This window comes from Cydia strobilella, chromosome 17 (genome assembly GCF_947568885.1).
Source record: "Cydia strobilella chromosome 17, ilCydStro3.1, whole genome shotgun sequence".
In the NCBI taxonomy this organism is placed as follows: domain Eukaryota; kingdom Metazoa; phylum Arthropoda; class Insecta; order Lepidoptera; family Tortricidae; genus Cydia; species Cydia strobilella.
Window position 1 is genome coordinate 12,801,656 of NC_086057.1, and position 25,876 is coordinate 12,827,531.

The following is a 25,876-nucleotide window of genomic DNA, read 5'->3' on the forward strand; positions in this document are numbered from 1 at the left end:
TGAATGATTAAAGTGGATTAAAGAAAGGAAAACAAGGATCTTTAAATAATTTACATGTAATGTTTATTTAATATAGTTTACATTTTTATAATAGATAAATGACATGGCCACGAAAAAAATGTCTTTGTCTCAAAACAAACAGTCATCACTTATGAATTTTGTAAAAAAAACCAGTCGGGAATCTTCTCGGAATAGTAGTCCGACTCCAAGGTGGGTTTTTATTTATATATGAAGCGTTTTTAGCAAATAACACATACTGTCTTATATATTCTTTTAAAAACTGTATATGTGTGTTCTCATAGTATATTGTGGGTAGTTACATTTTACAAGCTTTTTTCCTTACTTTAGTTTATCAAGACAAGTTGTGTTAGTATGCACGGGTATGTAATCTTAAAATTAGTACCAATGCCTGATGTTTGACTTTGGTATATCTATGAAAGACCTAGCTGATCTAATGACGGAGAGTGAAGGTAGCATAGCCAAAAGACAACAAAGTAACCTCATTTGAGTTGTTAGTTTTTACAAGATTTTTATTAACTTGCCATGTACCTATGTATGTATGTATGTACGGCTCAAATCTTGCAAGTTAAATTTGACCCACTTCCAATGAAGCTGAAAATTTGCATACATATGTAAGTTCGATGACAATGCAATATTATGGTACCATCAAGCTGATCTGATGATGGAGACAGAAGGTGGCCATAGGAACTCTGTGATAAAACAACAAAACCTAATTGTTTGGGGTTTTTAGAATTGTCTCAATGAGTATGTTACCTGCGGAAAAAAAAGTACAGCTTGAACCAAAAATGAAATTTATGCCAAAAACTTACATCCCTAGTAGCATTTTTAAGTAAACAGAGGCCCAACAAAATGCCTACCAAAATGCTACTAGGGATAGAACTATCTTGATGTAGTAATTAGATCACTGTTCAAAGAAAAACTGGTGATAAATAAGCTTGGATCAAAAAACAATTTTATGTAAAAAAAGAAACATCCATTTTGTATTCATAATTCGTATCATACAAAATCTTAAGAAGAAAATTTAGAATTCAGTTACTAAAATGTTTTACTCACCAGGCTTTATGTATTTTCATTTATTTTTTCATTTTCATATTTATTTGTAAGTTTTTTACAGGAGAAGCTCTCGTTTTTACATGGACTGATTTGGTCTACAGTTTTGATTTTATTCATTTATAATGTATCCATTTTTTTTCCTCAGCGGTGACAATGAGCATGTCTCAGAAAAGAAATCCAAATTTGTATGGAAATCCAAGTCCACTCCCGCTTCTAATACTTGTAAGTATTAAAATTATTTAATAATAAACACGTTCATACTAGGGCCATTTGGCTAACCTTGTTCTGCAAATTGTTTTGCTGAATGACAATTCTTCATTTCAGGGACACCACCATTCAAACAGAATCCTGTTGGTATTTCATCAAATCAAGTAAGAAAATCAAAGTACACGTATTTTTAGTCACTCGCGCGACATGTTTCGGAGAGCCTAGGTCTCCATTTTCAAGCATTTTTAATATGTCTCACTATAGTTTAAATTCGAAAATCAAAGTACTTCATTTTTCCCAGTAACATTTTTATAAATAGATAAAATTCACTTGTAGCCACTGGAGGGCTTAGTCACTTTTTCTTTATTATATGACATCCCAGTGGCAGATTAGCCACGTGGCAAAAGTAGTATTTGGGGGCCCCGCGCACCCATGCATTGTGATTTGTGGCATTTGTGGCTGTAAAAAACCCAAGTTGACAAACTGTCAGTCTGACAAAATTAAAACAATCCATGGGCCTCATGATAGAATTTGCTGTGGGCCCCACACTGGCTTAATCCGGCACTGACAAGTGTGACATCTAATTCAGTTCATAATTATAGTAGTTTAACTGATGCTCCCTAGGACAGTTCCTTACAAGTCTCTTCTGGTTGGGTTTAATTTTAAAAATCGGACAAGTGTGAGCCGGACTAGCCCACCAAGCCAAGGAGTCCATACTTTTTAGTAATTGTTGTTATAGCCGCAACAGAATTACATCATCTGTGAAAATTTCAACTGTCTCGTCTTAGCTATCATGGTTCATGAGATACAGCCTGGTGACAGACAGACGGACAGTGGTGTCTTAGTAATAGGGTCCTGTTTTTACCCTTTGGGTACGGGACCGTATTTCTATTACTAATTAATGCAGGAAGCATTTCTAAATAAATTAATGTGATTTCCATAAAATAAAATGTCAACAAAGATTTTATGTGACTGTGACTTCATATAAAAATTAACTGCCAAAGGGACCATCATTCGATGTTAGGGGTATAAAATAACACTAATTTAAATATTTAATAAAATAATTTGATTTTAAATCATTTTACGGTTTAGACTCACTTGTTTTAGTCACTCGCGCGACATGTTTCGGAGAGCCTATGTAGGCAGCGGCAGTACGCAATACACGGTCGTCGTGAACGCTGCTCGCACTATTAGTGCTTGAGAAAGGAGACCTAGGCTCTCCGAAACATGTCGCGCGAGTGACTAAAACAAGTGAGTCTAAACCGTAAAATGATTTAATGTTAGTATGTCTCACAACAGTTTAAATTCTATAATTTGATTTGTTCCCTAGTTGTGTAAGTAGATATCATTCAGTTTCATACTTGTTTTCAGGCCCCTCCTAGACAGAAACACATATTGCCTGTAACTCCAATAGTTAACACTCCTCCTTCAGCTTTCAACCAGTCTCTGAAATCAAATGTCCCATGTGACAAAAGCAATGATTTGTTTGCTATGGATGTGGTAAGTCCAAGATATTTATACTCTACCAGTCAACTTTTCTAAGGCTCTATTTTGTAATAGATACAAACTCACATGCAGGCACTTAATCGCACACGCATGAAAACACTCACTGACAGTGACGCACTTATGCAAAATATCGCTCTAGAGTCTAGAAGCACCCCTTCATGCATCCTTGATAGATTTACCTAGTTTGCCTGGCAATTATGAATACAAAAATATATACATTTTGCCTTTTTATTTGACAAACTCAAATATATTTTTACGTGACGACTAACTGTAATTGTTTTATAATTTTATAATTTATAACAAGATAACATTATTTTTTTCCATTTCAGGATGACTCTATGGACTTTCTTGAAACGAATATAACAAAAAATAAAAGCCAATCACCAAAAGAGACCAACAGATCTATCAGAATCAGTTCCAGCCCTTCGCCCACTAAACATGAACACAAATCGGAAACTAGGGACAAGTCTGTAGAAAACAAGAAAGTTTGCAGAACCCCAGACAAAACGAGTCCTAAGAAAGATAGAGACCCGCTGAAGAATCTTAAACTGGATTGTTCAATATCGGGTTACTTGCAGAAGATTAGTCATCATCCGGCTTTGAAGAAAGCTAGTGAGGTAAGTGAAAATTTATAATAATAAGTAAATATAACAAAACTTCCGTGAGACACAGACATATTAAATATATTAATAACGGGTCACTCACGTAGTCGAGCGTTTTCGGCTTAAAATACGTGAGTGACCCGCTATTAATATATTTAATAAGTAAATATAGTTGCCACTGTTTTTACTAGAAAAAGGCGGCAAATTTTAAACAATGTTCAGATATAAATTTTAAACTATTATTAAATTTCTTTGAATCAATAAGTAGCACTTATTAGCATTAAATTCTCCATCCACATTGTTACTTAAATTTTTTTCTTATACACTTCTGCTTATTCCAGGACCGTAGCCTCCAAACAAGAGACCGAGAAGACTGCAAAAACATGTACATAGAACTGTTAGAAAAAATAGCCGACGCGTTTGACAGAATACCAAACTGCATTAAAGAAAAATTCCCCGGCTACGAGAACAAAACTTACGCTAAAATGAAACAGTTGAAATCAAAACTAAAGGCAGCTATGGCGGAGGCACCTGATGATTCGACTCAGTCCTACTTAGATAGTCAACCTAGTACTAGTAAATGTAATACACAAGTAAATGGTCGCGGAAGTCCATCACTACTTGGTGATTATGATGACCTAAACGATTTCCAAATGCCAGGAAACAAACTCCTAAATGGGGAAAGACCTGTTCTGACATCTGATACCTCAACTCCAGAATTTACATTTAATAAAGCAGCCCCAAATAAAACAATATATTCCGACTTAATGGCTAAGAAATCTCTATCTTTTGAAGCGTTTTCGCCTACAACAGGAAATGAAAGCGTCCAATCAGATGTAGAGAGTTTAGATACGTCTGAAACAAATAAAAGTAGAGGGAAATTTGTATTTAAGAAACCTTCTAGACTTAGTGAAGATAATAATACAAACAGAGATGTACCTTCAAAGACTTTAGAAAGGTTTAAACACGCATCCGAAAAGCTAAAGCCGGTAATAACTGAAGAACCTCCAAAATACGTGCCAGTAGCTAACAGCTCAGTTGGTTTCCAAGCCCCTGAGTTAAGTAAGAATCTGTCAAGCTTTAGTAAACCTTGCACGGCCGTTTCGCCCATTATAAAAGAGCCAGTTCAAGACTATGATGAAAACGATTATGAGATACCTTTAGACATGGATGATGACACGGATATTATTCCGGAAAGTTCTAAAGCCAGTGTGATCAATATAAGTGACTCTGAGCAAAGTATAAGTAATAGCCAGATTGTGAATGGTAAAGAGGTTGCAGTAGATGAAGACGGTTGGCCGGAGTACAGGCTGGAGGACTTTGAGGACGACATGGATATAGCTCTGACGACGGAACCGGAAGTCGTCAGGTTGATGGAAAACTCGACCTTGGAGACGGAGACGCCTAAGTATAAGGGCATGGGAAATTTCCATGAGGGGACGCAAAATGATGGAATTACGGGTAAAAGATATTTTTAACTTGTTGGACATTAAAGTTCCATACATTTTCATATCATCATATTTTTTTTAAAGCAGGAACAAAATCGTTACAATCCATATTTAATTCTGTCAATTCTGAAGTATAGGTTGGCGATCACAAATGTTTTGATCCTGACCAATTTGATCATCGGTTTCATTTATTTAAATCTATTGCCACATTTTACCAAATACTTTTGAACTTAATTCCACATAATAATTGAACCATGTATTCCGGTACAGTGTCGTTTACCTAACTTTATTCATTTAATAAGAGGCAGTATTCAATAATTACATAATCAACTGCTCCATAAGTGCTCCATTCACATGTTAGAAGCCCACCTTTATAGCTTAGATTGCTGCTTCTACAAACGTTCAAATTTAAACCTTATCTCCTACACACCAAGGTTCCATTTCGCAGGCGAGTTCGACGGCATGGACTACCCCCACTCGTCGCTCATGATGGAGATGTTCAGCGAGAAGTTCGGTTTGCGCTCCTTCCGGCCAAACCAGCTGCAAGTGATCAACGCCACTTTGCTGGGCCACGACTGTTTTGTGCTCATGCCTACGGGTGGAGGTATTCAATTTAAACCTTAACTCCTACACACGAAGGTCGCATTTCACAGGTTATTGATTACCCCCACTCATTGTTGATGATGTAGATGTTCGGCAAGAAATTCGGTTTGCGCTACTTCGGAACTAACCGAACCAGCTGCAACATTGATTGATTATTTTTTCCGACCAAAACTTTATAAAAGAAATGTGTTTTATTATAAAATACAGGAGTTAGTTGAGTTGCTGTATTTTATGTATTATTTTCTTGTATTGGGGTGTGCTATAAACAGTATTTGTATTGTATTGAATGTTCCCAGGTAAATCGCTGTGTTATCAACTGCCTGCTATTTTGACGCCGGGCGTCACCATCGTCATATCGCCCCTGAAATCGCTTATTTTGGACCAAGTCAACAAGCTGCTTTCTCTAGATGTAAGTTCAATTTAACACATTTTAAAATATACTTAAATAGGACAGATTTTTGTTAGCATAACAATATCATCGAAATTGAGTTGATTTTATATCCATAAAAGACTATCAGATAATGGTATCAGATAAAAATACACTACATTGCATTGTATTATGGCCGGTTGCACCAATCACAATTTAACGGCACATCAGCCACCCGATAACTATAGAAATTTCCATTTAATAAAATGAAGCTAATATTTTAACAGTGACAGACATTTTGGTGCTTCCGGCCCTTACGAGTAACCTGCTTTGCATTCCCTTAAAACAGTTATTTGTTTTACAAGCAGGCAAAGTAGGCACGACATATTGATACCTGGGTAAGCAAAAAATTCCAAAATTGAAAGCGAGCGAGTGGTTCGAAAATCGAATCTTAAGCGTTGCGACGATTTCAAGGCACGAGGGTTAAACAAACTTTGCCACCGAGTGAAACACAACATTGTTCACCACACCAACGCAAGAAAAATATTAACTGTAAAACATTAAATCCAGATGAACGCTATTTAATATTTATCATTCAAAATCATCACAAGTCAATTCCACTAGCCAAAATGAGGAACCAACTCAAAATTTTCATTTAATTATTTTGCCACTCTTGTGGATAAAATGCAAGTTTCCCATCTGTTTTTGAAGTATCAAGAGAGCCTTTACGAGCTGGTGTGGTGAAAACATACTTATTCTTGTCCTCAGATCCCAGCGGCCCATCTCTCCGGCGACGTGTCCCTGGCCCAAGTGGACGAGATATACCACAAGCTGTCTCTACGGGAGCCACTCATCAAGCTGCTCTACGTGACTCCTGAGAAGATCAGCAGCTCCCCCAAGTTCCAGAGCATGCTGGACGCGCTGTACTCGCGGGACAAGCTGGCCAGGTCTGTACCATTGGACGATAAATCTGTTCTACAAATAGGTTAGGATTATTTAATGCGTCTACCCCTCTTGTACTACTTATACTTACAATAGCTTAGTTTTAATCTGTGCACTGCAGGTAAAGGGCAGGCAAATTCAAAAATTGCCTTCAAAGTTTTTCTCTTCGAGGAGTTAATTAAAAAATAATCAGAAACACCTACTCAAATAAATACAAATACATTTCATTTATATTTATTTAACACCGCCTCGCCTTTGTAAGAGCACGGCGGCGGGCAGTTGTTTTTACTGACACCTGGTCCCGCCTGCGTTAGATAGTCTAGGCAGGGGTGCGAAACTCCTCCTTTCGGGTACTCTCGGCTCCGTTCGGCTCAGCATTGCTCCGAGTAATTATTAGGGTCGACACAACTCGACGTCCCTTGGCGTGCACGACCACAGATAAAATAATGACTTATATTTTGACAATCCTAAATAGCCGAAAGGGATAGTGCCATATATTAAAAAGGGACAGCGTGATTCGTCCCTGAACCGCTGTCAAACTTCGATTGTTTTGTAGGAAGTTTAGGGGGGGGGGGGGGGATAGCCGCGCCGTGCAAACCCCCATAGTAGCCCTTACTTGTTCGTTAACAGATTCGTGATTGACGAAGCGCACTGCGTCTCCCAGTGGGGTCACGATTTCCGGCCGGACTACAAACGGCTGTTCATGCTTCGAGAGCGCTTCCCGACTACCAACATAATGGCATTGACAGCGACAGCCACGCCGAGGGTGCGCATGGACATTCTGCACCAGCTAAAGGTACTGTAAATATAGATCAACACACCCTAATAAACAATTTAACACTAATATTTGAAGTACGCATACATCCATTCCACTGTGGCTATCTTAGGATATGTAATCTTGCGCGTCTGGCAATAGTATGCCGTCGCGTCGCTCAAAACCTTCTGAGAGGGGCCTTGTATGGGGAATGTTCTCGCTCGAGAATATTTCCCGTAGTAAACGGAGAACTCTATAGATACAGATACCACGGGCCGCGGACCGAATCCGGGCCGCCTGTGAATTTGGCCCGCAAAATTCGCATGTTGCTAAATTGTTATACAATCCGCCCCGCCAAAATGTAGAAGGGAGGCCTGGTTGCGACTATTGGGTCAAAAAATTTGGAAACCCCTGGGTAACACCTGAAACCTTATCAAACCATAAGACGGTTGTTTTATCCTATCAACCTTATCATTATTGCAGGTGTCGAAATGCAAGTGGTTCCTGTGCTCGTTCAACCGGCCGAACCTGGCCTACCGCATCCTCGAGAAGAAGCCCAAAAACGTGAACCAGGACGTCGCTAACATCATTAAGGAGAAGTTCTTCAGGTAACATACATACACATCAGACATTTACTCAATGATTGTTGCTTAGTGCTCGTTCATACATTTGTAACATTTGGTACTGTCTAAACGCAAGAAGCATGACATTTATTTACTGCATAAAAGGTTCAAATTCCTTTGGCACGTACTCTAAGCCGTTTAATATCAATTGTTTATTACCTTCCCAAAATAATTAATGGTTTCAGGTAACCATCCACTACCGACCAAGGTTCGGAACCGGTTTTTTTTTTCATACAAAAAATACTGGTATTATTTCGTTATTTGGTTTAATATTTAATTTTTTATGAGACAATGTAATAATACGAAGTTGTTACCTAAATACATGATTCAGTCCTACGTAAAGAGCATAAAATTATTAAAAATATTGGGCTATTTCGGGTTTTACAAAAAAAAAAACAGTTCAGAGTCCTGCTACTGACTCGTATTATGGCCTTTTGGTTTGAGGGTGTGACACATGCCACGTACCTAATTTCAATGTTAAACCTTAACTCTAACGTAATAAAACTGCATTTTGCAGTGACTCGGGCATAGTATATTGCCTGTCGCGCAAAGAGTGCGAGACTCTATCCGGAGACCTTCGTAAAGTGGGCATTCAGGCTGCGCCTTACCACGCCGGTCTACCAGATAAAAAGAGAGAGCAGGTGCAAGCGGGATGGGTAGCTGACAAGTATAAAGTGGTAAGTTTACACGAATGTGGATATAAAAGCACATGTTGCGCAGAATACTGGTGTCGACTTTCGGATTTAGGATTTTACATACGATTTTAACTCGGACGAGTCAGACGCAACACTCGTTCCTGCTACTTCAGCTTAATTAGTGCTAGCTTTGTATTATCAGTCTGATGGAAAATTTGACATTGCACACATTTTTACGAGTTATGCCTAAGGGTCTCCCCACATATATCGACGCGGAACCGGGAACAGCCGATACAAAAAGCTTTATGTGTACGCAATTAAAACGAAAAATACGTCATGGCGTCGGCCGAGTCGAGCCGAACCGAACGATATATTTTTCGCTCTTGTTGCGCAGACAAAAAGCTTTTTCTATCGGCTTTTACCGATTCCGCGTCGATGTGGAGAGACCCTTAAAAGTACCAGGAGCACATAACTCACAACTCACAAAGACACTTCCTTAGATCTGTGCAACAATCGCGTTCGGAATGGGCGTTGACAAGGCGGACGTGCGCTACGTGATCCACCACAGTATGCCGAAATCAGTAGAGGGATATTACCAAGAGGCCGGTCGCGCGGGCCGCGACGGAGAGCTGGCTACGTGCCTACTGTACTATTCATACTGTGACGTGGCGCGTTATCGCAGACTACTAGACAGTGAGTTACTTTGTGTTCATTATCTTCTAACGCCATTATTAGACCGGTCGCTTCAAAGTCTTCAAACTGTCTCACATATTCGACAGCGTTTGGACAGGTCCAATTTCCCTCGTACATGGGAGAAGGTCTGTGTCCAGCAGTGGGGCGTATTTGAACTAAGATTATTTTACTGTGTATTTTATTTAATTTCGTTTTTGAAAATTACGTACTTAGGTGGTATTTCACCTGTCCAATTTCCTTTGCGTCTCACTCTCTAATTAAGCAAATTGTGATTCGCAAATACACATTGGACCAAGGTATTGGACAGATGGAATACCATCCTAACGACATTTCGTAGCTTTTGTAATTTTATTTATGGAATATCTCGTTATTATTTGATAATTGCTGATGTGTACTGCCAACAGTGGAACGTAACACCACGCCGGAGGCGAAGCGAGTCCACGTCGAGAATCTATTGCGAATGGTGGAGGTTTGCGAGAGCGTCACCGAGTGCCGACGCGCGCAGGTATGTATCACTTATTGCAGAGGCTGTAAAAAAGTTGTTTGCCGATGAGTGATATTAAAATTAAAAAGCTTTTATTTCGGATTAATTACATCCATAGAATTACATATTATTAAACTTAAAACTAACTTAAACGGATATTGACGGACGAAGCGAAACTGAGGTGTACTCTGTAAAAGACGAGTTTGTAGCAAAAAGTAACATCTATTGAGACCATTTACATAATATTTTGGAGGAATCAGAAAAACACATAGTTAAATAAAAAAGTAGATTCCCCGGAAGCTAATGCAGGCCGCAACGCGGGCGTAACATAGCTTACAAATGCCTGATAAGAATGCCCGAAGCATTCACTGTACTGCGAAAGTTTATCAATTGTATTTTGATGTCAGTATGACTCAGGTAGTTTATGAAAAAAATAATTGTAAGTGATGTAAGTATGTATATTTTTTCATAAACAGGTGCTGGGATACTTGGGTGAGCGCTTCAGCCGCGCCGAGTGCGCCGCGTACAAGGCGGCCGCCTGCGACAACTGTCTACAGGCTGCTGATTATAAGGTTCCTTTTACCATTATAGGTATTATAAGGGGTCATCCATTAATTACATCCCACAAAATCCCCCCCCCCCCCTCCTTGTCACACTTTTTCATAGGAAAAAGATAGGTCATTAATACATATTGTCACACTTGCCATGACCCCCCCTCCTCTTGTAGCTATGACGTAATATGTGGATGAAACCTGATATCCGCGGACTAAACTGACGACCGGGGTCTCTCAACTTCTCATCCACGCTTACATCGTGTTGCATCGTCGAAACGAGAGTGAAGTGAAATTGTATAGAGATAACATCTGTCCGTACCCATCCGGTTTGAGAAATACTATAACGCCCAAGTAACATAAGCTAAATTTTAACCAACTCGCAAAACTGAGGAAGTTCTAAAGGAACAAAATCCATGGTTATAGATTTTCTAATGTTTATTTATTTTCAGCCTGTCGACGTAACAGAAGAGTGCAAGCTCATCGTTCGTTGCATCCGCAACGCAACTGCAGGTCGCGCCTCATTCACCTTGCTGCACATCGCGGATGCGCTTCGAGGGTCCATGCAGCAGAGGATACAGTCCTTGCACAAGAGCCCTATGCACGGACGGTGAGGGTAGAACAGACTTAATGCAAATTTGTAATAAACGGTCACTAATTTTAGTTGTGCATTTTTGCGTTATAACAGGAATAATCTGTTGGTTTTAATTAAATAGATACGTAAATTGTAAAACAGTACACATGTTTACTAAAATTACCTACAATTGTACGAGTGTGTTTTGACACATTGCAATATTTATTTGTCAATCAAAATTCAATTATAAATTTAAAACTTCAAGGTTGGTCCAACGCAGCTATAAGTAACCCTACTTAAACCAGACACAAATCAGTGTTTACATGCCGAACGATCAGGAAACTCATCATCATTCGGCATTTCCCTTGTCCTCGTCACGCATCGCCTTCCTCTACATGGCGACCGCGACGCGACTGCCGACTGGTCGTAAGCTACCTCAAGATCGTACGTAACGCCTCCACTGTTTACAGATGCAAGTCATGGCAGCGCGGCGACCCGCTCCGCCTGCTGCGGCAGATGGTGGTGCGCTCGCTGCTGGCCGAGAAACTGGTGGTCAACAACGACATCGCCAGCGCCTACGTCGTGCTCGGACCCGCTGTTGACAAGTACGTGCTGTGTGACTGTCTGTCTGTGTGGCTGTAATGTAAGTCATGGCAGCGCGTAAATATAATGACAATATCCTAGTAATAATGTCCCAAATTACGAAACCATGTTTTTTCAGGTTAATGTCTGGCAACGTTAGAGTAGTGTTCCCCATGAAGGTGGAGAAGAAACCCAAGCTGACGGTGACCACCGCCGCGCCCGCCGCCAAGGCCGACACGCCCATCAACGCGCTCATCAAGAGGATCGAGGAGAGATGCTACGCGGACCTCGTCGAGGCCTGCCGGTATGTCAATCAATATCCTTAGCATAGGTAGACAAACTGACGTCACAAACAAAGGGTGCGCAGACCAGGAAGAATGGGACAGTCTGACGGGTCTAAAGCACTCAAAGCTCTTTATACAAGGGGTAGACTCTGGTTGGAGCAAAAAGCTTTGGAAACTTAGCAAACGGCAACTCCAAATAATAACGGGGGTGTTTACGGGCCATTACGGGGTCAAGGGAATCCTGGCCAAGATGGGGCACGCTGACAACACCGATTGTCGTATGTGTGGCGAAGAGGAAGAGACAATAGAACACCTTATGTGTGAATGTCACGCCCTCGCCAGACAAAGAATGAAGGACTTTGGAACAGGCTACCTGGTACCAAAGGAATTCAAAAAGCTACCCATAAGGTCCATCATCCGGCATATGGAGATGGTGGGGAAGGCATATGGAGTAGCGGACGGATCTTTCCTAGGGGGTAACTGCACAAAAGATCCCTATGGGTCGAAGTGTATCGGTAAGGGCCCCCGAAACTATAAGATAAAATAAGATAAGGGTGCGCAGAATACGCGCTAATAAGAGGGTCGAGGAGAGATGCTACGCGGACCTGGTCGAGGCCTGCCGGTATGTCAATCAATATCCTTACCATAGGTAGACAAACTGACGTCAACAACAAAAGGTGCACAGAATACGCGTTCACAAAAAAGGTAGAGGAGAGATGCTACGCGGATCTGGTCGAGGCATGTTGGTATGTCACACGATGTCCTAGAACTGACGTCATCACCAAGGGTGTACAGAATACGCGCTCACCAAGAGGATCGAGGAGAGCTTCGCGGCAAGGCCTGTCGATCTATTGCTCGATATGTCGTGGTTTGCTTCAATAGCATTACCTAGTGTCAGCGACCTACCTAGTAAATTCTTAAGCCATAAATGGCTATATACACTTCTATCTATATATGTTCAACCTATCCGTTCTATCTATAATTATTCTGTTTTCTGTACAATGTAGCTTTGGCACTCCAATCCATCTTTTTATTGTCGACCGGACGCTAATTGTATTATTGAATTCCAGGGAAATGGCGGAAGCCCGGGGCACATCTCTAATCGCAGTAATGCCTCTGGCCGGCTTAAAGGCCATGTCCACCCGGCTACCAGAGTCGCCGGACGACATGCTGTCTCTACCGCACGTCACCCGCGCCAACTACGACAAGTATGGCGCGGAACTGCTCAAGATTACATCAGCCTACGCCGTGGAGAAGATGGGTAAGGCCATTATCACCTGTTTCTTCAAATTCATCAAGAGCACCTCAATGCCAGCAACATCGTATAATGTGGAATAGCAAGGAGGTGTCTTCTGACGTCACTTCATTCGATTCTTATACTGACTGCATTAGTAGGTATAGTTATAACACCACTTTTTTCAATTTGGAATTATTTGTTTTCTTCTGAGAATCACGAGCTCTTTCGATTTTTATAGGGGAAAAAAGTATCCCAAGAGCTCCATACATATTTCGTTCCGTTACCGTCATACAAAAGTTTATAAATAACGATAAGAGAATAAAGTCTTGTGTCACTTTCTTTGACTTATAAAATGCTCCAAAGGTTGCTGTTTTGATTGGTCAGTATACTAAACTTATAATTATAACAGTTAATTATTCTCGTGATTTACTCAGTGCTTTCTTTCAGGCCTTCTCATGCAGTATCAAGACGAGCTAGAAGAAGAGAAGCCCGCCGAGGATGACTTCGCTGAGGGCACAGACTCAGAAACAGACTGGGGCAGCCTGGCCAAAGGAGCCAGCCACGATGCCAGCACCTCCAGCACCAGGAGTAGAGGACGCGGGAGGAGCTTCACTAGGGGAGTCAAGAAGAGGTTAGTTCATCGAGTTTATGAAATATTGTAGGGTGGCGTATCAAGACTAGCCAGAGTAAGAGATGCCTCTAGGGCATGATTCAGAAATAGATCGAGCCAGCCTGGCTAAAGGCGCGGGCGCCAACACCTTTAGCACCAGCAGAGGACGCTGCATAAGCTTCAACTGGAGGAGTCAGTCGAGTCCTGTCGCTCGGTGCCGGCGGCGGTTCGTGTGGCGCGATCACAATGTATAGGTACACTTGATGATTTTAAATCTGCTTTGGATTACAGCGGCGGCCGCCGGTCGCCTCGCTCGCCGCGGGCGTCCGGTCCGCGGCCTTACTTATATTTATTGTAAGGCAAGAGACCGCATTCACCTCCTACAAATATCCAGGTTGACTTTTTCCACAATTCATAAATAAATAACTATTTCAAATTTTAGGTATCTACGTCAAACGGTCTCTGAGAAAAACGCATTTAACTGATTTGCAAGACCGAAGTGATCCCATAAGTGTTCCGTTTGTCAAAACAGAGTTTTGCACGGAACGCTAAAAATATGATGAATCAGAATCTAAATAAGTTTTAATTCGATCGCATCGAAAGTTCATATAATAGGGCGGAGAAGGTAAAATGAATATAAGCAGGGTGCTTCAATAAACACCTCGCCCGGGAAGCCACTTCTGATGCTGACCGTGTGTTGTGTATTCTCTGTTTGCAGGTTTAAGAAGAAACGAACAGCGTCCGCAGCGAAGACGAAAGCCGCGCGGGGCGCTTATGCGGCGCGCGGGCGGGGCGGCGCCCCCGGAGCCCGGGGCGGCGCCCCCGGAGCCCGGGGCGGCGCCGGCGCGAGCGGCGCTACCAAGGCCGCGCCGGCCTGGAAGTCCTCAGGTTACTTCATTTTAGTTATTTGCTAAAAACCACTTTTAAATATCAACCTAAAAGACAAAAACATAAATCAAAAGTGGTCTTTCACGTTATTCATTTGAAATAATAAAATTAAAATGTAACTGAATCAGTGCTATACCATACCCCTTAATTGTTCGGGCCCGCTCGGCTCCGAGCGGCAATTAAAGCATAGTATAGCGACGGAGAAAGATAACGTGTAACGTTTTAGAGGGACAACATGATTCGTAAGCTTTCACTGTTTAACACAGAATTATTACTGTTTACCAAATCTGATTTTTGACAGGACAAGGCCCCTATTTCTCTCATTAAACTAACCCATAAATTAGTCGTTCCCGCTTACATCGACGGTATAAATATTATAAAAAACATGCATTTTGTAACATATTTAACATACCTAAACATTTTTCTCGCCGAAACACATTCCCATTCCTAAAGACTACAATATTCATGCCATCAATAAATAGTGTATTTGTGACAGCGGGCAACAAGCTGGGCAGCATGCCGGTGCCGCGCGCCAACACCGTGCTCAACACCAGACCCGGCGTCTTCAACCCCTCCAAGCTCAACTTGCTTTAGACGCCAATCTGGACTTTATGTGCACCGAATACGGCTCACAATTGGTTGAACTTAACACGAGACCAAGCCTTTCACTCCTTCATACTCGACGTGCTACATACGCCAATTTAGCCAAATTCACACACAATCAGACAAATTGACAATCTGATGAGATGCTAGCTGCGTGGTGAAAATCGACTTTATGTGCATTGTCTAGAATTGACGGTTGAATAAAATAAAGGTACGATCTCGATATCAAACTAAAGTAACAGATGAAGTAGCAACTATTTGCTCTACCGTGAAACATTGCCAAAAGTAAATGCAGACTGACTAAAGCTCAAGATGAAATTGTACATTCAATTTACAGTAGACCACAAACTCGTCACTAATGTTGATTTGATGTCTTAAAATCTACGTAACACGTTAGATAGTGCCTTATTTATTACGAATTAAGGACTTAAATAATATTCTTTTGTGTGATTATTTATTTAGACCTGAAACAGTCTATATTTCTAGACGTCAAAGGTGTCACTGTAAAAAAATTCTTTGTTTTTGCTTAAGGTTGAAAATTCAGTGAATTATTATTTAAAAAATGTCAATATATGTAGATCGCAAAATTACTTAAATCATCAGCATAAAGAATAAAACAGATTACCTCATTTTAAATTGTCTAAAAGTAAGATTATAATTTTAATCAATTTACTGGGCAGTTTTAGATCCCGTGTCGTTGTATAGTCGAGTTCATAAATATGTATACTTTTGTTCACCTTAATCCATTGCAATAAGGTGAAAAAATGTGTACATATTTATGAACGACTATACTAATGCTTGTATTTCATCATGCTAAACCAAAATAAGTATCTGATCGGCTAGCATGATTTGCATCCTCGCGAGCGGCTCCATGCTAGCTTGCAAACATGCTAGGCGGTCTGATTATAGTAGTATTATCGACTATCGTATACGTACTTGATGTGATACAGCTCATACCTACAGCCCAATATTGTCGAATTTAAACTGTTGTGAGACATACTAACATTAAATAATTTCACGGTTTAGACTCACTTGTTTTAGTCACTCGCGCGACATGTTTCGGAGAGCCTAGGTCTCCTTTGTCAAGCACTAATAGTGCGAGCAGCGTTCACGACGACCGTGTATTGCGTACTGCCGCGCGCCTCGTCGCTCGCTGCGCGCGCGCCGAGAAACAAGTGAGTCTAAACGTGAAATTATTTAAAGCCCAATATTGACTTATTTTTAATTCTGTTAATAATGTATTATTTTTCCCACCAATGATAATGATACAAAATGCCAGTGTTAGAGTCTGTGCGGAAAGAGAACAGTCGTGGAATGTATGGGATACAATACATTGTACGGCTCTTCTCTTTCCGCACAGACTCTATTAGTTTTAAGTATGATCGAATAAAATATTTTTAAATGATTTATAAATCTTTTATTTTATGTGCAACTAGTGTAAGCAATGTTTCCTCGTCTAAAGTCTGGCAAAAAAGAGTAGAAATTAAAAAGTGGCAACACTGTAGTGTCGTCCCGTTTTTATTAGATTGATTTGAAAGGGACGACACTACAGTGTTGTATATTAGCTCTAACGTTTGACTGGTTGCCTGATTGAGGGTAATGAAACTAGTTGATTATGTCGTAACGTTTCTTAATACATATTTTACACTTAAAGCAAAATTAAATAAAAGTATGTGGAATCGTTTATGGTAGGGTAGGGTTGATAGTTGATATTTTTCATCGCGTCTCAGACAGTGTGCGAGCGAGACAACCCTATGCATGTATACAGCTATATAATACTAATATAGTAAAGTATATCTTGCTTGCGCAGCGTCGTCGCAAACGGTTGCGGTGCAAGTACCTATGACATAAAGTGCTTTAGACCTATGGACAGTATGGACACCCTTCTTTTTACAACATTCATCTATACCGAATCCACCAATGTGCAATGATTGGTCTTGGTTACTTTTGCACGTGAACGATGACCTTCATGCCCTCCCCGCTCTGCGCGAGCTGCAGAGCGCGTTGCGTGTCGGCCAGCGGCACGTGGTGCGTTATGAACCTCTTCAGGTCGATGGCGCCGCTTGACACTGCCGATATGGCGGCCGGGTACCTGCAATCGAAATACAATCATTCTTGTGCTACAGTACTAATGCTTAGTGTATTCGTTTTTCACCATCTCTTCGTCGTTGGTATTGCCGTACCTTTGGGCATATTCGCCTTAACCTGTTTACTACACGCTACGCTGGTAGCCGATATCGCGTTACGCATAACCCGCCTAGCGATTCGCTAGCAGTGTTATCTGCTTTTAAAACGCAATGCCGCGGTGGCATAGACATAACCAGCGCCAGCGAGTCTGGTCATATTAAAATCAAGAAAGCGCTCAGATTCCATTCATTAGCAAGGGGGCAAGGGATGAGTAGTCTTTCTCCCGATTGTACCTACAGCATACTAGTGCTAATAGAGTCGCCTGCATAATTAATGACTTATGTTTATATTGTGTGCGATGTATTTACGTATTAGCGATCCGGTAGGAGCCGCGTATATCCACTTCTCTCAACATGGTGTTACTGAGCGGCACTTCGACGCTGGCTCCACCGATACCCACTATCAGAACCACGCCGCCCGACGCCGTCACCTATGAAAACAAAACAATGTTAGGTTAGGTTAGTAGTAGTAGTAATCACTTTATTGTTGTACACAACACAGGTAAATGTACAGGGTTAGGTTTATGGACTTTCCTGGAAGAAAAAAACGATATCCCCAATTATTTTTTTGAATCAGGTCTCTCAGAAGAGAAGTGGCTTGGAATACTTTATCACTAACAGAAATGATATTTTATTTACATATATGCATATGAAAATAGTCTCATTAGAATAGCATTTCCTGTGTCAGAAAGGAAAGCGCATAACGTTGGTACTTACGGCAAATACTTAAAACTCCTAGTCGGAGTAGTTCTTCATCAGGAGAACGTACCTAATCCTTCAATTCTGCTACACTGAAGTGTACTCTATATCTATCAAGATAAAGTCTCACCAACATAGCAGCTCTTGTGGCAGAAGGGAACGCACACGCGTCGATACTGACGTCAGGACGACCGCCAAGCAACTCTTCTATTTTATCAGCTGTTTGCTGGTCGGAAAAGGAGTTTTTCACCAGTAGAGTGTGGTCTGCGGCCAGTGCTTTGGCTACTTCCAGCCTTTTTGGGATTACATCTGAAATAAGTTGGGTTTTTAACTATAGTCAACAGCAGGGTAAGTGTCTCTGGGATTGGGAAAGAGAATCATACTTTACGCCAGCCTTAAGGAATTAGAACAGAAAATAGCGCAGGTTAGTGTGAAGATGGACAGAGATAAAAACCGTTAAGAAGAATCCGTTAAGATAAGACTTTCACAAAGAAGAAGACTAACAGGGTTCATTACGTGATGGAGACATATATACGTACTAACCTGCCATGAGGATCTTGCTGGCCCGCATAGCTCGCGCCGCCTAAGCGCACAATACGCCAACAGGCCCGGCGCAAAAGATGACGAGTTAATAGTCTGAGCCAGATGGTTGCACGGGTGTATGTTGATCACCAGAATAAACATTCACTAACCGGTCATGAGGATCTTGCTGGCCCCCATCGCTCGTGCGGCCATAGCACACAGTAAGCCAACAGGCCCGGAACCGAAGATGGCGACGCGCTGCCCGAGCCGGATGCCGGCACGGTTGCACGCGTGGATGGCGATCGCTAGCGGCTGCACTGCGGCGCCTTCTTCCATCGTCAGGTTTGAGGGCATCCTGTTAGAAAATGTGGTAATGAAACCTTGAGGAAGCTATCAGGGACGTCAATCATGCGAGCAGGCAAGCCGACGATAAATTATGGGAGTCAGCAACAAACTGTATTAGACAGTTTTAGGTACCTGACGAGGGCTGAGATATAGAAAGTTGTCAAATAATTTAACATGATATATAGGATAGCGTCCCTGATCAAAACTAATATCAGAGTCGCTGCCGTATCGGGCTACAATTCCGCGTATGTGCCCCTGTTCACTTGATGATGTATAAGTAGGTACGAGTATGTATACGTACATGATTGTCTTACTTATGGCAGTAATCCGGAAGATGCTTGTAGTACGTCGCCAAGTTGCCGTCAGCGCCTAGCGACGAACAGTAGCGTGGCTCAGGACAAAGGTTGTAGCGGCCCGTGCGGCAAAACGTGCAAGCGCGACAAGGCTGCGTCGGTTCGATGGCTACTCTGTTTCCCACGTGTAGGTCACGAACGTTGGCTCCGACCTGCAAACATCATCAATATTATACTGGCGAGGTTATACTACCGCAAAGGCTGTGGCCCGTGCGGCAAAACGTGCAACCACGAGCACGGCATGGCTGCGTCGGTTCGATCGCTACTTTGTATTCTACGCGCAGCGCACGTTCACTGCCACCTACAACCATCATTAGACACCACATCAAACTAGTCCGTACAGTCTGCATCGAATACATAGTAGAGGCACTTTGGCTTAATAAAGGTAAACGCCTCAACCATAATTTTTATACGCAACCTCATGCGGAATACCTCCTACCCTGCCTGCCTACGTCCTATATACTTCTCCGCAAGGCTTAGAACGCACTGCAGTTTTTTCAAAAGCGGTTCCTCAACCGCAAAAAATGTAACGTACGGTATGCTTTATAAGCGCACGTACTTAAAAGACTGAAACCGCAAGAAAAAAACCGCATGCGTTCTAAGCCTAAGCACGTTCCAGTCTCAGCCACACTTGTTCGTCTCACAGCTCCACACCAGATCCATAATAAAGTGTGTAAAAGTCACCAATAATTCACGGGGTGAACATATAGTAGTTGTATCTCACTGAATTAATTTACTTTATACATATTAATACAGCCCGGCAACTTGAACATGTCATGTTCGCTTAAAAGTCTTTGCTTACGGTGGCGTCGTTGATCGGGTCGCCACTTTCCCGAATGAAGGTTGAGGGAGACGATGGCTGAGATACGCGTCATACTCGTGAAAGGGTGCTGTTTGTGGAGACCGGTCTGTTTAAGTTTACACGGCCTTCATTTTACCTATGTAACTTTACTTTTGAGTGGCATTAACGTGAGGCACTTATTATTATTATTATTATTTGTAATGGGCAGGCAGTTTAAACAACAGATAATGCCTGTATCCAGAGTCATAAACCAAGTTCTCAGTGTTGAGTAGAATTTGCTTTGTGCTTATCTAATTTATTCTTAAACTCATTGACACTTTGGGCCGCTACTACATCCCCTGGGAGTTTGTTCCAAGCGTTGACCACTCTGTTGCTCAAGAAGTGTCTATGAGGATTATTGTAGGACCTGTGAGACACCAGCTTATACTGATGACCTCTCAGACGGTTGTTACTATTGCGTTCTAGCATCTTATGGAAATCTTTAAGGTCGTAGTGTTGGGTTAGTATTTTGTATGTCTCAATCAGATCTCCGCGTTCTCTGCGCTCCTTCAAGGTTGTGAGCTTTAAGAATTGTAGTCTTTCTTCATAGGACATGTTTTTGAGTTTCTTCGGTATCTTGGTGAAACTACGTTGAACTTTCTCCAACATCTCAATATCCTTGATAAAATAAGGGCTCCATACTTGAAATGCATACTCCAATATAGGCCTAACATAGGTTTTGTGAATTTTGAGCATCATATCCGGCGTCAGATTCCCAAAAGCTTTTCTTATGAGGTAGATAAGGCTCTTTGCTTTCTTCACGATTGCAGTTATATGTTCTTCCCATTTCAAGTCCTCAGTGATTTTGACACCCAGATCGATTTGTACCTTGACAGCTTTTAAGGGAGTGTTGTCCATATTATATGTGTAATGAGGGTTGTTTTTACCTATGTGCAGAACAGTACATTTTGTAGAATTCAGATTTATGAGCCATTCTTTAGACCAGTTCCATACTTTGTTCAGGTCGTCTTGTAGCAAGTCATAGTCAAGCAATGGGTTGGCAAATAATTTAGTGTCATCTGCAAACTTCATGCGGTTCTTGTCTGTTTGTCTGATTTAATATTTTGTTTTTTTATTAATTATAAAACAATTCAAGTCTCGGAGACCCTTTTACATCTCTGGATAATTTGATGATCTTTTTTATTATTATATACATTTTATCTCTGACACCTAGAGACTTTTACATCTCTAAACAATTTTAGTACTTCTGTTATTTGTATAGTTTTTATTAGTTTTTTTTCTTGTGTAATTTAACATTTATATTTATGTAATTGTTTTTTGTAATTTTGGGTTAATTTTATTGTTTGTAAAAATTGACATGTAAAAGTGCCCCTGTGGCCTATTTGCTGAATAAATGTTTGATGTTTGATGTTTGATAGGTCGTAATGAGCAACTTTTACTATGGGACCAACTCCGAAGTCGTCTCTCCCATAAATTTTGCCTGGCTGATGTTGATAGTTTGTATGGGAGAGTCAAATTATTTTTTACCCCGTAAATTATTGCGACTAAATTTACAACCTGTATCTATACACTATACAGTATTTATACCTTGGTCACAACACCTGCTCCCTCGTGGCCGATGACTATAGGTTCCGTGAGCACGTCCCAGCCACACTTGCCCGTGGACCACATCTTCACATCGGAGCCGCATACGCCCACACACTCCATCTTTATCAGCACCTCTGTAATTAATATTATTTTCAACTTTTACTCAGAAAATATTTGTTATTACTTATTAGATTAGAAGTCCCGATACCGCTCTCGCTACCGGAGATAAAAAAAAACTATTTTTTAAAGAACAGAAGATTTTTTACGTTAGGTATAGCGGAAGCCGCTCGACCCCAATTTCAAAGGAATACCGCAAATCGATGTACAGGTTAGCCGTTTTTGACCCGCAGTTCCTTAAAAAATTTCGCTGCGGGGGGGAGGGGGGGGGGAGTGGTAAAACATATTTTTTTTTGTATGGAAAAAAAAAATCCAAAACCTATTGAGTGTGGTATCATACGAAAGGGCTTTTTGGGGCGATTCTAAAAATATATCACATCATTACATTTCGGGCATTTTTTTTTAAATTAAAACAAAAAGAATTTTCGAAACATACCAAGTTTGGGCTCCTCCAGACACGATATGGCTGATTTTTTTTTTGTACAATATACCACAAATGATACGTGATATGCGACTGCGCATGGCCTTAGGTATAATGTTACCAAAACCCAATACATGGTGTTTGAGCCGAGAGGATACAGGATAGGGGAGGTACCTCCAATACAATTAAATGGCACACCACTGGAGAGGGTGAATAGTTTTAAATACTTAGGCCATATTGTTTCATCTGATATGAAGGATAATATGGATAGAGAGCGAGAACGGAGGGCCCTATCTGTAAGGGCTAACATGATCGCACGTAAGTTTGCGCGCTGTACAAAAGCAGTTAAAGTTACATTGTTTAGAGCCTTTTGTACATCTTTGTACACGTGCAGCTTATGGGTGTGCTATACGCAGAGAGCCTATGGAGCCCTCCGGGTCCAATATAACAACGCGTTCCGGGTGCTGGTGGGGCTGCCCCGCTTCTGTAGCGCATCTGGGATGTTTGCGATGGCGCGTATGGATTGCTTTTACGCGACCATACGCAAGCGATGCTCATCCCTGGTGCGCCGGGTGCGGGCCAGCCCCAACCCCATCCTGCGCTCTATTGCGGACAGGTTTGACTGTCCATACTTGAGCCACTGCTGTGAGATGCATGTTTCTTGCAGCCCATATTTTGTTTAACTTATTAATTATGTACTAACATTAGGGATAAGAATTAATATTGTAAACTAACAAATTTTATGAGTCATGTTACTTGAAATAAATAAATTTATTATTATATTGTTATTATATCCTCATGTCTAACCCCAAGAAAGCAATTTTGAAAATAATATCATTAGCATTTTTTAAAAAAAATTTCAATTTTACAAAGTGACACAGTTCTACTTCAATACCTATTTCACGAGACTTGGAACTATACTGCAGATACGGTACATATTAATCATAAAATGATACGTAATATCCATATATCCAACGGGAAATACCTCTTTAACCCTTTAACTGCGCCTTTTCACCAGTTGGTATAATTTGTTTAGTTATTGTCACAAAATGTATAGTTGTGGTTGTATCTTCCAGCTACGATATACCTTACTGATTTTTTTTGTACAATATACCACAAATGATACGTAATATCTTGATATCGAACCCCAAGAAAGCAATTTTGAAAATAATATCATTAACAATTTTTTTTGTTAATTTTTCAACTGCGGGGGGCAGCGAATTTTTTTTAGGAACTGCGGGTCAAAAAAATTGTTTTGGCCTCTAGTATGTGTGTGCCAAACGGCTAACCTGTACATCGATTTGCGGTATTTTTATACGAACGGGTTAGACTAGTATAATTAAGTATCTATTATGCTCCAATATTATGGAGCAATATTTTTTTAAACAAATAGGGGGTATTACTGCAATGTTCTGCCACCAGAGTGCAGCACTAGCCCCTATAGTAAACCATAGAGTAACTTATACATACTTTGACTAACAGTTTTTTGATAAGTTTTCAGAGATAATAAAATATGACATTTATACATGAAGGCGGTTTGTTTACAAAGGACCTACCGGGAAACACGAATTCGAAATTTCGCTGTCTGCCTCTTTATCACTCGAATATGCAAGAGTGACAGAGATGTTAGATAACGAAATTTGGATTTTCTTGTTTCGCGATAGACCCTCAGATTGTGGTAGTGGCGCCCCCTACGCAGAGTTTCGCGTAATATTCCCTATTGGCAAAATTTGGCAATACATACCTAGGTAGATCAAGTTGTGGTAGGACCGATGATCTTCTTTGTTTTTAATAGCGGTTGCCTGATGTTTCGCATCCCGGTTGGATGCAGGGGATTTTTGAAAATCTTTGAATGCAAATCAAGTAATTTTGCTTGTATCCAAAATCGATCTCGCGTTTCAATTTCGAACAGATTTAGTTACATCTGATAATTTACGAATTTTACTCACTCCCCAATTTGGAGACATTCTGTATGTGTATATCTCTAATCCTGTGGACCTACCATTATCATTGATCTCCGGCATTGGCCATTTTTCCTACAAAAGTAAAATAAGATCCATTATAATATAAGACAATACAAATAGGTACCTAATACACAATCTATTTGCACCATAGACCTAGCATTATATAGATGATACGCGTGCGCCCATGAGGGACATAACCAGAGAATATAATACTCACTCTGTGAGCTTAGACCTCGCGAGCTTAACTTAAATTTGAAAAAATGTACATAAGGCTCCACCATTTTGAATAATTCACAAAAACTAAAACGACAAAAAAAAAATTATTTTAATCGTGGAACCTGCTCACAACATTTCACGAGAATCGGTTGTGAATTGCAACCTGTAGAGGAGAACATACGAAAGCACTTTTGCCCAAGCTGAACGTAGACCTTCGCTAACGCTCGGTCAATAAGTTTTTATATAAGTGTATTTAATAAATGTAATTATTTATATAAGCATCTTTAGCGCCCACAGATTTGATAAACATAGGTACTTGTTAAAATATTAGTACTTACAATCCTAACATCATTGGGTCCGTGTAGGATTGCTGCGTAGTTACTGTAGTTAGCTTCAGTCATGGCTGCACTGTGCTCCATATCAAATAAACACTGCCGAGAAGTCGCTTTTATTATATTAAACCACAATTAAAGTGATAAAACAGTTCGTACTGTTCGTAGGTATCTCTTATGCAACGCAAACAACTTAATTCCGCAATCTGTTATGATCTTTGCTAGAGTTCCGTTGGTACTAACAGATATTAAAATATGTTACATATTATATAAATATATAGTAGTACCTAGCCTAGAGCGTGCAGAAGGCCCACTCTCTACATAACACTTTGACTCACTTGACCCACTCACGGAAAATAAAACTAATAATTATTATGAGTCGTAATAATAAACGTATTGATGTAGCACAGCGTTGCCGCGACATGTGGGTGGCTAAAGTAAGGACGCGAAGCACGTAGAATTGACCCACCATCTCTATCGCACGCGCATAAATTTATTGCTGTCGCACGACATGTTTTTTGTTGTGACATTGTTATAAACATTGTGAAACTGTGCCTAGCCTTGGTATAAATGAGGCTGGTGTGACCCCTCAGTTTGTGTGTGGTAACCCTGAGCAGACGGTAGAACATCCCGGAAACCCGGTTATCTGGAATACCCGTTCACCAAATTCAAAAGAAGGAATGAGACCACGCGAACCTAAGTGAAAGCACGTGAAAGGGCCTTATGATGAGTATTTGAAGAGCGCAAACCTCAATCTAGATTATTTTTTAATTATTTCCAGCACCACCCTTAATGCCATACGATAAATTAATAAATTGTCCTAAGTGCGTGTTCGTGGGAAATAATAATGCGATGATAGTATCCAACGTGGTAAAAATAGAAACTTCTGTGGGCTCAAATAAAATAAAATAATGTAGGTATTGACATTTGTTAATAAAAACTTTTATAAAAAAAAGATAAACCGACTTCAAAAAGGATGAAATAAAATATTATCCATTTTAGGGTTCCGTGTTTAAGTATATGCGTTACCAACTGATATGTTTGAAGTCGCTGCCAAGCCAAATT

General features: G+C 40.7%; 3 protein-coding genes across 3 annotated transcripts in view; 2 read left to right on the forward strand and 1 right to left on the reverse strand.

The window, feature by feature from the left end:
• LOC134748751 (omega-amidase NIT2) overlaps nt 1-25,876 on the forward strand; it is a 92,877-nt gene that overhangs the window by 21,610 nt on the left and 45,391 nt on the right. The window lies entirely within an intron of this gene.
• On the forward strand, nt 8-16,566 carry LOC134748949 (recQ-like DNA helicase Blm). The gene is made up of 22 exons (XM_063683816.1): nt 8-210; nt 1,220-1,296; nt 1,399-1,445; nt 2,653-2,781; nt 3,117-3,404; nt 3,731-4,850; nt 5,286-5,441; nt 5,737-5,849; nt 6,576-6,754; nt 7,380-7,545; nt 7,987-8,111; nt 8,644-8,803; nt 9,262-9,454; nt 9,859-9,959; nt 10,415-10,510; nt 10,942-11,099; nt 11,534-11,668; nt 11,785-11,949; nt 13,000-13,190; nt 13,614-13,797; nt 14,495-14,664; nt 15,161-16,566. The coding sequence occupies exons 1-22, from the start codon at nt 104-106 to the stop codon at nt 15,256-15,258; spliced, it is 4,158 nt and encodes a 1,385-aa protein (XP_063539886.1). The 5' UTR covers nt 8-103; the 3' UTR covers nt 15,259-16,566.
• LOC134748885 (sorbitol dehydrogenase-like) lies at nt 16,968-24,925 on the reverse strand. The gene is made up of 8 exons (XM_063683716.1): nt 24,818-24,925; nt 24,302-24,335; nt 21,762-21,895; nt 19,334-19,524; nt 18,845-19,029; nt 18,283-18,461; nt 17,763-17,884; nt 16,968-17,359 (listed from the first exon to the last, which is right to left on the reverse strand). The coding sequence occupies exons 1-8, from the start codon at nt 24,896-24,898 to the stop codon at nt 17,209-17,211; spliced, it is 1,077 nt and encodes a 358-aa protein (XP_063539786.1). The 5' UTR covers nt 24,899-24,925; the 3' UTR covers nt 16,968-17,208.

Coding starts and splice junctions, on each gene's coding strand:
- LOC134748885 (XM_063683716.1), bottom strand. CDS start 24,898: ATGGAGCACAGTGCAGCCATGACTGAAGCTAACTACAGTAACTACGCA. Junction 24,336..24,817: donor GACCCAATGATGTTAGGATT/GTAAGTACTAAT, acceptor TTACTTTTGTAG/GAAAAATGGCCAATGCCGGA. Junction 19,030..19,333: donor CTTCCGGATTACTGCCATAA/GTAAGACAATCA, acceptor ATTTTCTAACAG/GATGCCCTCAAACCTGACGA.
- LOC134748949 (XM_063683816.1), top strand. CDS start 104: ATGGCCACGAAAAAAATGTCTTTGTCTCAAAACAAACAGTCATCACTT. Junction 2,782..3,116: donor ATTTGTTTGCTATGGATGTG/GTAAGTCCAAGA, acceptor TTTCCATTTCAG/GATGACTCTATGGACTTTCT. Junction 11,669..11,784: donor CTCGGACCCGCTGTTGACAA/GTACGTGCTGTG, acceptor ATGTTTTTTCAG/GTTAATGTCTGGCAACGTTA.